The sequence below is a fragment of the Motacilla alba genome, chromosome 2 (assembly GCF_015832195.1).
Source record: "Motacilla alba alba isolate MOTALB_02 chromosome 2, Motacilla_alba_V1.0_pri, whole genome shotgun sequence".
Lineage (NCBI taxonomy): Eukaryota > Metazoa > Chordata > Aves > Passeriformes > Motacillidae > Motacilla > Motacilla alba.
Window position 1 is genome coordinate 46,183,706 of NC_052017.1, and position 13,601 is coordinate 46,197,306.

Genomic DNA, 13,601 nt, shown 5'->3' on the forward strand with positions numbered 1-13,601 from the left:
GAAGAGTCTTGAGCCTCTAAATATCTAGGAGCTGTGCCTTTCCAGACAGGTTTTCCGGACGGTGAAGAAAGCACTGTCTTCCTGGGCGTGCAGCACACTCCAGCTCTTTGCAGAGGTGAGGGAGAGGTCTATTTACGAAGTCAGGTTGACAGGTACCTTAAGCCTACAAACTTAATGGGGTTTTCTTAATATGGGAGAGCGTGTTGGTGTTTGTTTATGGATATACCATAAGACTGAAGGTAATCAAAATCACAGTGAGCTCAGCTAAGGTAAGTAAGCAATGCTGCTGAGTGGAATACCCAGGCTCCTGGGCTTAGTGCAGGGAGGAGCTCCATGCTTCTACAGATGTGCCTGACTCCAGAGCTAACAGCTTGGGGTGCAAGGTAATCCAGAGTCGACAAAGCACATGGCTGGGTCCATGTGTGCAGGCTTTTTTACGGGCTGCTGCTGTTGGGAAGAGCGTGTGGATGGCTGTTGTCAGAGTTGTACCAAAAGAAAGCTCAAAGGAATGCCAGCTTGGCTTTTTTTTTTTTTTCTATCACTCAGCTGCACTGAAGCCCGACACCTCTGGTAGCCAGTGAGAAGCTGGTTTTGTGCTGAGCTTTTACAGGAGAAGCCTGGCTGCATTAACTCTTACTAAAACCTGCACCTAAACAACTTAAGCAAAATCCAGTGATGGAGGTCAGCTCCACAGAAGCCAGCAGCAGCTCCCAGGGAGGCACCAGCTGTCTGGATCTTACCCTTGTCACTTTCACTGAAACGGTGACTTTCACAGAAGTGGTGGCAGAAGAGGAGTGGGGATCCTTTTACTATTCCTTTAAGGTATTAAGGGGTGCATAACTTTTCTCGAATGCTTGCAGCTTTGGAGCATTTTCAGCACATATGTGGGGAGGCAACTAAGATTCTTTAACTTTTTTTTCCCAGATATTGGTAGGTTTTTTTTCCCTGCAAAGACAGCTGACAGCATGTGTGAGGCATTTACTGAAAAGCAAAATACTTGTAAAAATTGGACTTCAGATTTACATGTCTTAGCTAACTCTATCCCCTTCCAAGAGAGGACAGTACTGGTTTTCTGTAGAGGTATTGTAATTATACATGCATCTTTAGTCAAATGCTTGCATTATTTTAACACATTTTAAAGTAATTTCTTAGATGCATCATCTTGACATAAGGGATTTCTTTTCAATTTTTCAGCTGTAACAAACATTGTACACAAGTGAGACGGGGTTTTTGTTGTTTGGGGTTTTTTTAATCATGAGGGACAGGTTCTAATTTGGTTTCTGTTTGTTTGTTTGTTTGTTTGTGAGTTGAATGGGGGTTGCAGTCTCTTTTGAAATCTGTTGTTAAGAATGCATCAGATGAGTCATTCGGTAATGAATGCTGTTGAATTGAATGGGAAGTGTATTCAGTCATCTCCAAAACTAAACAACACCCTAGCAATATGTAAATGTAGGAAAAAGATTGGAGAAGTTCTGAAGTTCATATTTCCTTCAGATTTCTATGCCTGTTGCTACTGCTTAATTTTGTTCTGAATGCCATGAGTCTCTTTATTTTTATTGTATGTTGTACAAGTTTGAGTCATTAAAAAGTCTGGCTAGGAGTGCCCTGCCATTCTTTCTAGACCTCAGCACCAAAGAGATCAATTTCAGTGGGAAAGATCCAGGCATTTATATCATATGACAACATGTGAGGTAAAAGGGGATATATTCAGAAGCAATTTTTGTATCTGTGAAATTGGTAGTGCTCTGACACAATCCTAATGGAATCAGTGGAATTACAGCAGGTTCCCAGCCCTGATTAAGAAAGAGATGATCCATAGTGCTAGTCTTAATTAGTGAGGGTCTCTTTTAACATGCTGCTTATAATTGCTGAGGTAATACTTCCTACCTAGGATTTCAAGGGTGAAAATTATTTTTTATTCCTTTTTTTTTCCTCTCTGTGTTAGACTCCTAAAACACTCTTGAAAAAAAAAATCACAAGGGACAAGAAAAATATTTTAACAACTTTCTCTTTATCTCCTGTCTTCTTTTCACAGTTAGGGCTGTAAATCTGAACAATGTCATGGGAGCAGTATTTTATAATGGTAAAAGTGACAATTAATTCCATGATTAGAAAATCCCCAGGCAGAAAAATGCTCGTTAATAGGAGAGATTGAGTAAATTACAATAATTAGGGAACCAAGGATAGTCATGCACACTCATCCATTGCTAAAGGAAATGATTCTGTAGCTGAGGGCTTCTCATTAGACTTGCTCTTGAGTCTCTGCTGGATGCCTGGCTCTGGCACACGTAGCATGAACTTTGCAAGGAGACTCACTGATTTCACATCAATTACTAGCTGTTGATAGGCATGGAAATATTTTGACTCTAGAGACGAGTGACAGCTGGTGCAGCTGTAGGAAAGGAAGGAGAAAGCACCTGCTCTGATGACTAGAGTGCAGGGAAGACAGGGCTCCCTGCCAGCAATTTCAGCACTCAGTAAAGCCCGCATGTGGAAGGTGCTGCTGATACCTGTTGACTCCGCCGGCTGTCCTCCACTAGCTCTGCCCATGTTGTGGTTGCGTCCTTGCCCATTTCAGCAAGCCAAGCAGCATCATCTTCCTCTTTACAATGCTGTAGTTAAGCAGCTAAAACAATTCAAGTTTCAGTTTGGAGCAGGCTGAATGAATTTGAAAAACAGAGTTCAGTCTTCAACATGTAGCTTACAAATAGGGTTTGGATTTTCAAACACACTGTAGCCTGTGGCTGGCTGTGAAGGCAGGGTGGCTTGGCGGTCACTACACAGGTTGAGCCCAGAGCCTGTGTGCAGACAGAGCACACAAGCTATTTCTGCTTGGAAAATGCAGGTATAACCTACCTTGTCAAAGCAGTCACAGGAAAACAAGATCTAAACTGATAAAAGGAGACTAGGGAGTGACACCCCCTACCTGTGTTGATGACTTTTTAATGATTTTATCCATTGACAGCTGCCAGGGTATCTCGCATGCTGCTCAAACTACATGAGCATGTGCTGGTGTCTTCTTTTCCTCCCAAGCTGCAAAAGGATGGCCAGTACCAACCCCAGGTAGTGTCTGTGTTACACTGTGGTGGAAACATGACAAAAGTAAAATAATGCGCATTAGAGTATTTCACTGCCAGAAAGGCTGAGCTGTGAATGCTTCTCTTCCAGAAAAATTTGTGCTTCTGTCTATTCCTCTGCTTAACAACTAAACCCTGCACAGTTTCAGATTAGAGAATGTTTTTCCAGTTCAGGTTTTTGTTGTCTTTTGGGGGGGAAGGCTGAGGGGAATTGTATTATTTTATCTCAAAAATTGAACACTTCCTCCACTTAGAGGAAGATTTTCTTCTGGTAGTCATTATTACAGAAGGGCCAGCTGCTTATCAAAGCTTTGCTAATGAAGTCTAATTTGAGGCCATGGGGGCTAACTAAAATGACTCTTGGCATACAGAATGGCAGCTTTTGGGGCAGGACTGGGTGTATCCATGCATCACTCAGCATGCAAGATGAGCTGGTGCTTTTCACGGCAAAGGCGTTGCCTCATTCCCACTGCCATTTAGGTCTTGCTGCTGTGTTATGGCAAATTGTCCCTGAAAACCCAGATCATCTTTCTTCCTGGGTGCCTTGCTGTGAGGTATCCAGGTAGGTTACTGACTTAAACTGCAAGGAATTCTGCTGGCTGTTTCACCACCTAATTCAGAACGGATGTGCAAATTGTTATTAATTACAGCTCCAACATCCCAAGCCAAAGGAGAGTTCATTACATCCCTTTACAATCTCCTCCATATGTGCATAACCCATGTGTAAAAGGGCTTGAAGCATCAATAGCATTTGCCAAATACAGTAGTCCAGAAAGAACAGAAATCATCTAAATACCTGTTGCCTTCCTCTACTTTAGGGCCTTCTTAACTGCAAACCTGACACAGTACAAACCAGAAACCTGCCTGGAGAAAAGATGGATTCTCACACCAATAGGTTTGGCCCAATTTTTGCAAGGTTTGGGAGGCTTTGTCAAGGCTGAAAGAAGCATCTCCTCCTGCCAGATACTAAACAGCCCAGGAGTTTTCACAATGGTAGGAGCAAGTGCTTGTCCTCAGAAAGATTGGATAGGGATCATTTCTGTTTTAAGAGCTCTGCTGAGAAAGAAGATGCCCAGCTTTTATGCAGGAAAGTAAAGGTTGGGGTGCTCAAAAAGAGAAAGGAACAGCAACTGTGAGTTTTCTCAGTGGGACTGTGTTCTCGCCATCATTTCCTACCTCCCAGCAGAGCTGGGAATCCATTGAGTAGTACTTTTTGTTTCCTGCTGTGTAGAGTCCCCAGCTGTGCAGCAGGACACAAAGGTTTTGTTGTTTACATCCAAGGTTGTTGGGAACCCCGGTGCCCCCTGTCACGATTCGCCCTTATGGATGAGATTGTGATGGTTCGTTATCTGATCTCAGGGTACAAAACACTAACACGGCAAGGGGGGTTTGCAGAAACAAAATCAATGTACTTTATTGAACAATCACAGCAAAATGCATTGGAGGGAATTGGGGAGAGAGAGAGAGAGAGAGAGAGAAAGAAGAACCCTATAGGAAAGGAAGGAAAGACAGAGTAGGTATATCTACCAACATAGAGGCGATGCAATTCTTCGAAGTCCAGTCGGTGTCCAGTCAAGGAGTCGCCTTCACGTTGGGGAAGATCTTCGGAGGCCAGCTGACTTGAGGGACCTTTTATATTGAAAGTTGGGAAGGAGGGGGGAAAGAATACAATAGTCTTATGATCTCAACAGTGGGGAGAGCTATTATTTTCCTGGTTCACTGCCTGCAGGCAAACATGATCAGTTCGATTAGCTGTTCTCCCCACACACACTGCCCTCCTCCCCCCAGATTACAGGTTTCAGTCCTTGAGGAGAAAAAGAGTCTTTTCCATATAGGGGTTTCATGTCTCAGTCTTAGAGGGAGTGGTTTCTCCCATCTCAGTCCATCTGCCACGGTGGTTGTACAGTCTTCTGTGGAGACCACCAAAGGGTAATTCCAGAAGAGAGTCCAGCCAGGCTTGGGGGTGGAAAACTCCAGGCCATTGTTCAGGTGAAGGAAGGTCAAGATGCTCCTTGTCCTTTTCACTGGGAGCAGTGTAGCGTGAGGTACAATAACTCAAGTTCCAGTCCCGGGAACTTGGCGAACCCCCACCAAACCAGGGTGTAGGATCCTCTTTCTTTTGGTGGTCTCAGTCTTTTTTCACGACGATCGTGAGGCAGATGAGAAAGCAATTTTGGGCAGAGTCTTACACCCCCCCTGCCAAGTGGGAGCCCCAATCACTGGTCCAAATGTTGATATACCCCTGCCTCTGGCCCCATGAGCCCTGGTCCCTGTGCAGTGCAGCAATAGCACAGCAGTGGCACTGAAGTGTTACAGCTTTCAGGAGGAACTGTGTGCCTATCAAAACCATCACAAATTATTTTAAACATATGCCTTTGACTGTATTCCCCCAACATTGCAGCATTCCCTGTACCTGCGTGTTTTAGCCCATGTAGCTCAGCTATTGAACGGGACAGCACAACTTAGCACAAGTAAGCATAACTCTAAGAACATGGGCTGCTTATTCATGGAGCTAATGCTCTTTACAAGGGTTAGGGTTTTTACCATCACCAGCAAAGAGCTGAGGAGACCAACATGTTGAGATGTTTTGTAGGACTGTCCAGTGACATGAATTTGGCTCCAGGACTGTAACTGCTGAAGTTACAGTCTAATATCCCTATCCTTTCATCCAAATGTAGGAGTCGCTTTATCTCCTGAAAAGTATTTGCTTATGCTATTGCTCATTCTGATTTTCAAGCAAATATCACAGAGCATCCCATCATTGAATACATAATAGGAAAATAATAATGGGTGCTGTCAAATTTCTGGAGTAATCTCTGCAAATGCAATCACACATTTTAGAAAATAGACATATCAAATAATTCAGAGGTAAATTTGCAATCTTTCAGTGGGGGAGAGGAGGAGGATTAAGTTTACACAAATAAGGTGTCAGGAACTCCTGAACGCAGCCTCTGCAATATGCTGCAATGACTGTTGCTATTCCTGAGATGCTGCGCTGAGAGTGATCTCCTTGGGAAACTGCTGCTGCAGTGCTCTTGGCCAGGCTGGCCTCATCCAGTGGCTTAAACACAGCACAGAAGGCTCTGGCAGTATGACAGCCCAACAGGGAGCAGCTCTGAGCCAGCTGATTTGGGCTGTTCTACACTAGCAACCCTCATACTACTGTCCCTGTGCTCCACACAGGCACATGGTTTGCACCTGTCTGCCTCTCCTATATAAATGTGCCTAGAAAGTATAAATTTTTTTTACATTTTTTCAAGATATTTAAATTTTATCAATTAGGCATACATAACAATTTTAAAAAAGAAAAAGAACACTTTGGAGTTTTAAATAGGGCTGTCAAAAATCATAAGATTATGGATAGACCTTTGAGTGGTCTAATATTATCTTTCTACATTGAAAATATTCTACAAAAATAGACAGGTGCATCATTAAAAATTTATGTTTCCTGATGACATTTAAATCAGGAATATCTGTCTAACTCTGTGGAATTTTCCTAGAGTGCAATGGGTAAAACATCCTGCAATAACTGAGCAGTACTGCCTGCATTAATTATCTGTCTTGTACCAAATCACAACAGAATGGCAAATAAGAACTATTTGGTGATAGAATTGAATTGAATTAATCACATTTGTTACTGACTGTCACCACACCTATAGAGAATTTTGGGACAGAGTAGGGGCTTCAGCTGTAGCTGAAGACAGAGTAGGGGCTTCAGCAGAGTAGAGTTCAGCTGTTGAGGTTGGAAAGATCATTGCAATTAGCATGCATTAGATTGTGTGCACTGAAGGGACCCTGCTCATCCATGGTGATAAAGTCAGAGCTAAGAAATAGGTTTAAAAAAAAAAAGCTAGATTTCAAAAAAGATGAGAAAGTAATCTTGATAACAAAATTGCCCCTTTCCCTTAGGAACTGTCCAGATTCAGTGAATAGACTTTCTCAGCTTGTCTGTTTCCCTAAGTCTAAAAGGAAGAAAATATTGTACGTCTTTGCTCTACATAACACACAAACATAACATATGAATGGAATACCATATTGACACAAACCCATACAAAACTGCTTCTCGAGTTCAACAAAGCAGAAAAAATCAACTTGTGTTCCAGCTGTGTGTTTTTTCCAACGATAAGGACTCCTTGGGAAGTGACTGTTGCCAGAATATTTGATGTGTTGGTGAAGGTTTCATGTGGCAATGCATCCCAGCCTTGCCAGAATGTTCCATAACCTTGGGCTGGGAGGATAACCCAAGTAATCTGTTAGAAAGCAGTGAGGCAGCTTCTGCACAGGGGATAGGAGATAGGAGATAGCACAACCAATAGCATTTAAATGAGAAAGCAGAAGTCCCAGAGTCAAACCTGAGGCTGAACTGGTGTTTATGCGCTTTGAATCAGGCTCCATTCCAGGCCACACTAATTAAAAAAAATTAACTCCTGGAGGGCTTGTTGCCTGCTGAAATGTGTTTCTCTCAAATTCAATCATAATGGAAGCACTTTCAATGACAAAATATAAAACTTAGCTTTGAACTTACTTTTCTCACAGTCTTTCTTACCTTCACATGAGTTTTCCCTGGGCTTTTAAGTGCCAATCAAATTGTTTTCCCAAAATTTTCAGGAATATCTTGTGTGAAATCTGAGTAAAAACATCTTCTCAGTTTTGCCTTGCTGGATGGAGAACCTTCTTTCGAAACATATTTGTATTAGAATGGTGGACAGTACAACTTCCTGCTGCTTGTGACAGCTAAGGCTGAAGATTTCAGTGACCTGCCCGGTTGTTTGAGCATGTTTCTTTCTATTGAGACAAGGCCTATCAGCAAATGAATCAAAAACTTTTCAGCCTTTTTTTTTTTCAGCTTTTGTTTTCTTGATCATTAGGAGATGACTTGAATTAATCATCTGAATCTTCACATTCAGGTCATTAGCATTTGCTAATGTGTGAAGCTTACTTCTAGCCCAAGTATTCTGTTTGTTGTGCCTCTTCTTGTAAGATATTTGTTGCCCCTTATGTTTTCCTTCTTGGCAGTTAAAACTGTTGTCTACAATTAAAGTATACGCAATGCACCTACAGATTTTCTTCAAGAACAGGAAAAAAATATGGATGTTTCCTTGGAATTTTAACCAAGTTTGTTCTTTTTTTATGTATTAAAGAACCTTTATTTTGTAGGTGGTAAGGATAACCATAATCATGACCCCTTCAGTAGCATCACACTTCATTTCTGGAAGCCCACAGTTTAAGCTCATCACACCTGGCAGAAATTCTTCATCTCAGGACTGCAAGCAAATATAAGAAAACGGACTTTTAAAGTTCTTTTTCTTAAGACAATTATGTTCTTGCCATTTCCATGCCAGTAGCCTTTACACCCATACTCTTTACTTACAGAGCAAATTTTAATTTACAGAAAGATTCCCAGAAAGATCGGAGCTGTTCATGTTTCTGTGATACAATAAATAATATGCAACATGTGCAAAGCACCAATCTGATTATGTCTGTTTAAGTATCTTCTAGTTTTAAGAATATTTGTTAAGAAAATAGGTCTTATGCATACTTGTGGGTGTGCATAATAATGCAAGTAGAGAAGGACTTCTGGAGGTCTCCTGAACCAACCACTTGAAAGCAAATCCAAATGACGCCAGATTTTTCAGGGCAGTGTCTATTTAAGTTCTGAATATCTTTAGGGATGGAAATCTCACAACCTTTCTGGCTCCCATCCTGGTGCTTGACCACCCTCATGAAGAACACTTTTCTCGTAATGTCATACCAAGATGTCCCACGTTGCAACCCTTGTTTGTGGACTCTTGTCCTTCCGTTGTGCATGTCTGAGGAGAATCTGGCTCCATCTTCTCTGCATCCTCCTGCCAGATAACTGCAGGCAGCACTTAGACCCCAGAAGGCTCCTCTAGGGTTTCTGCTATGTAGGAATCTGGCAGTATGGAAAAGAGGCATTTTATTATTTTTGCTTTGTTTATTTATTTAAAAATTCAATTAATTATATCAGAGGTTTAGCCAGTACCTTTAAAACTATCTAATTGGGTTAATGGGTGTATTTCTTTTATTCCCTTCAGTGTTGAAGTCCAAAGTGCAATTTGCCTTAGAGATAAGCTGATTATAAATTCCTGACAGAAATCAGTCAAACTGCATGGCACCTGTCTGCCTCTAGAAAATTAACTATCTTGGTTTTTTGGGGGGTCTTTGGGTCGTTGGTGTTTTTTTGTTTTGTTTTGTTTTGTTTTTGTTTGTTTGTTTGTTGTTGGGGTTTTTTGTTGTTGTTTTTTAAGGGTTTTAAATTTCCATCCTAAATGGGGGATGTTAAAATAGCAAATCTGTCCTGAACATTTTCAGTTTTTAATGTTCAAGATTCTAGATCTTCTACAATAGGATCAAAACAAATTGCTAATCTAGACTGCTCCATTTTTCTACATGGTGTGCAATTAATGTGATTATTTTAGAGAATGAGAAAAGATTTTTCTCTTTTTTTCCCTCCTTCAAGAAAGTGCAATGCAATCTACCAGTGGTGAACTTGACCACAAGCATGACAGTTACCCAATTTAACAAGGGGATTTATATATTCTTCTTATGTGTTAAGAGCACTCTTGCAAAATTGCTTGGCTTGCTTCATGATTACAGCTCTCTTACAATCTAAATTGCTGCTATGCTAACCCCATATTTTTAAAATATACCAAAGGCAAGATCATTTGTGTATTCCCAGAGTTTATCAACTGTCAAGAAGAAACTGTTCAGAGACTTTAGCTGCTAGTGTCTTGTGATATGAGGGATTATGCCTCTTCCTCACCCAGGAGACCAAGAAGATGGTGCAGAAAGATACCAAGAGACTTCTTGGTCAGCAGGTCCAAGAAGTTCCCACAGGCCTGCAGTCCTCATATTAAGAGGCCAGTCAGCCACTCCAGGCATGGAGTACCTCTCCCTTTCTTTTCCTATTTGCTCGTTTCTTCCCTGAAACCTATTTTTTCCAGTTTGTTTCCCCAACAGCCTCATCAGCTAGAGCTAAACCGTTTTAGATTGGTTTCCTGTTAAAGTACAAATAGTCTTTGTCCATTGCTAGTTGAACCTCTCTTTCTATTAGGCAACTTCTCTAATATGAGACAAAAGCTTTTGGACCTCAAAACATGAGGAACAGCACCTCCACTGGAATGGGCTATTAGGTATATCCCCATCCCACAGTCACAGCTGATGCTCCCCAGCAAGAGGGATACAAATCCTGAGAGAAGACAGAGCAAGGAAGTTGGCTGGGGAGAACTGGAAGGAGGGATGGTGTTGTGGTACCAAAATGCCACCCAACATTTTCAAAAGGATTTAACTATGGTCTTGATTAAAGGGGTTTGCAAGGGCGATCTCTGCCTCAAATATAAAGCAGAATACTCTTTGTTTTAGACTTATTCCAGACTCTGGATTCAGAAATTTTGTTAGAGAAAGAAAATGACAAGCCTTTTTTATAGCCAAAGGAAAATGCACACAATCTTCAGACAGGTTTTCTGGCTTACATTTCACCCATGAAGAGGCATTTTCTTCATTGACTAAACCTGGTTTTAATCTTGGAGCAACATAACAAAACCCAAATATGCTCTCTGGATGCTGAGCACTTCCATGCTCCAAACACAGCAGCCTTGTGGAACAGCAGCATGTGCAATGGCTTGAGTCAAACCAAGGAAATCCTCTAGACTTTCATTTGTTGATGACCTTAATAATGTCAACAGCATCTCTAGCTTTTCTAACCTGAAATAACTACTGTATGACACTAGTCTTTCATGGCATTCTCATCTAGTGTTATTATTAATGCCCATTTCAAAAGAAGCCCTTGTCAAAAGAAGTTTGGGAGGTATTATTATCTTCCTTTTTATCAGAATGCTTCTGATGTTTGCACAACATATTATTGAGGATTGTTTTTTCTAAATTACCTGGTCCAGGACTGTTATTAAGACAGGATTTTTGTTTGATGAATGAACAAGACTTGAAGCTAAACACTTCTGTGTCTAAACAACCTGATGAATGAAACTAAAGAAAATTCAGCTGGAGTGAAATTCAAATATGCATCAGCTATCTCTCTAATCTAATAACTATTTTAAGGCCTTCACAGATGGAAGTTTTCCTGGCTCAATCAATCTCTCTATCTATGATATATTTTAAAACCTTTTTATTTTTAAATTTTCATCCTGAATTCTGTACTGTAGTTTTGGTTTTTTGTCCAGTCCACAGCGGATCTAAAGAAGAGATTAGTCCTTTACTTTTTCACGTTAGTAATTTTGTATCCTCAAGGCTATGTTCATCTTTTCCTGCAGTTGGCTTTTCCTGGATTTGACAACTTGATTCATTCAGTCCTTTTGCCTGACTATATCCTTTATGTCAACTTGTTTGTGTGTCTCCCTTGAAGCACTGTGCCCAGGACTGGGCATGGCCCAGTGGAAAGATTAGAGCAGAGGCACATGAGCCTGGTGTTGATCCCAAAGTGGTGCTGGCTGTTGCTCTTGTGGTAGGGCAATGCCATGATATTCTGGGGCACTTAGCACGTGTGCTGCATGTGAGGGTTGATGTTTGGAAGGCTGGTCCAAGCAAGTGTGATCACACTCACTACACTGCAGTCCTGCGCTTCACCTTGTTGGACAGCATGTTGCTTTTTTCCCAGTACATGTTTCCAATTCATGAAGATAATTTTGAATTCCAATCCTACCCTCTGCAAAGGCCTTTATCACAGTGGGCATCCCATTATTAACCATGGAAGTTTTCATTCTGCAAGTTAACACAGTCTGAGAGAGGCTGCAGTGATTTAAGTTGCCTATTGTTATGGCTCCTTAATCCTCAGGAATGAGATCTTTTTCCTTTTTGTCAGAATGGAAGCTCCCACAAATAGATTAAAAGAAATTTTGGCTTTATTTCTTTGTCTACGACCCTTCCAGACTTACTTCTATTTTCAGTGCTTGCATTTTTAAGTTATCTTTGCAGTCTGGTTTAATTTCTGGAGTCTAACATTGCTTAATTGTTAGGCATTGCTTTTAAATTGGCAGAGGGATTTAATCTGACCATGTGTACTGTGCTCTTATGCTTCTAACACAGCCTCTGATGCTCCAGAGCTATTTCTTCTGTGTGAATCATAAGGTTTGAGTGTCAGATCCTTCTTCTGTTCCTATCTATATCAGTATAATACAGAATATAATTCCTTTTAAGAAAACGCTCTTCTGATTCTATACCAAAGAAAATGGGAACAAGTTTAGTCCCTTAGTTTTCGTCATGTGAGAAATATGTTTTCTGAAATGGAAAAACCAAAACAAACCCTGAGGAGAAATCATTGATTTCAAGGACAAAAGTGATGAGAAATCTTATCTTTTATGATTTTATTGTCTTCCAAAAAAGACATTTCCTTCCAATTCCTGTACTAAGAAAATCATCCCCATAAAAATAGTTCCCACCATATCTCTGCCACACATTTTTAAGGAAATTTGTCTCCAAGAAATTCCAGAGATTTTCAGATACCCCAAAAAGATGGATTTTTTTTTTTTAAATCTAAAAGCTAAGTATCTAGCCCACACAGGTTGTGTCATCTAGGTCACTCTATATTCAGTGGAGACAATCCATCCCGAGGTAGGTGAGATGAGTGGTGACTCATCTCTGAGACACTGCTATTACCTAGACAATACTAAGACAATTTAGAATAGTTGTGTCTCTTTAGAACTTTAAAGTTAGGTGAGATGACATGAATGGTAGATTATGTTGGTGAAAATCATCATGTTGGGAAAAGTGAAATCCTCTCTACACAGCCTTCATTGTTTGCTCAAACTAATCACTGGGCTCAGGCACAGCGTGCAACATCAAATGGCCCCTCATCAGGTCTTGCTTTCCCTCCATGACCCTCTGATCCTCAAGGTAGTGGCTCCCTACCTGGAGCAAAGCTGAGGCTGGTTCCCAGGAGAGGCTGCTCAGAGGGGGCGATGGGAGGGACAAGGACAGACAATGACTGTTGGCCAGGAGTGAGGCAAAATGCTGAGAAGGGACTAACGTTAATTATAAAGCAGGAAGTTCCATGTCCCCGCTCCATTCCTTTCATTTCACCTTCCCTCCCCATGCTCACAGTGAGCTATTTTCTTTCCAAGCAGAAGGAGCTCTGGTTTCTGCTGATCATTGTGGCTTACAAATGCTTTTAATGAGTGTTCTCCCTGGCTTCTGCTCTACTATCAGCCCAGTCAGGTAGGTGGGGTCTTACTGACAGCATCCTTCCCCCAGCCTGCTCAGGACAGGTCCTTGAGGCCACATCTGTAGGGCCAGCACCTGGCACCCTCCTCAGCTGCTAGCCCTCACCTGCCTCCTCCATCTTCCTCTGACTCCCACTTTGTGGGTTTGCTGTCTTGAATGGAAAGATCCCAAACGACTGCATTGACAAAACCTAAAACAGTTGCTAGGATGTAAAGATTGGGTGTGCCCTCACCAAACAAGCAAACGTGGACACATACGGTATTGATCCTGCAGCCAGAGCATCCTGATGCTTTGAGAGCACGAGCAGCTTTCTTACCTTGTTTGTACACA

The 13,601-nt window shown here is 41.4% G+C and overlaps 1 protein-coding gene across 1 annotated transcript in view; it reads left to right on the forward strand.

Annotated features, from left to right (window-relative positions):
- The first annotated feature begins 618 nt into the window (after positions 1–618).
- Positions 619–13,601, forward strand: part of NPSR1 (neuropeptide S receptor 1) — a 58,020-nt gene continuing 45,037 nt past the window's right edge. The window contains exon 1 of the mRNA XM_038128292.1: positions 619–822. Within this exon, the coding sequence (XP_037984220.1) occupies positions 676–822 (147 nt within the window). The 5' untranslated portion in view covers positions 619–675. The remainder of the gene's footprint in view (positions 823–13,601) is intronic.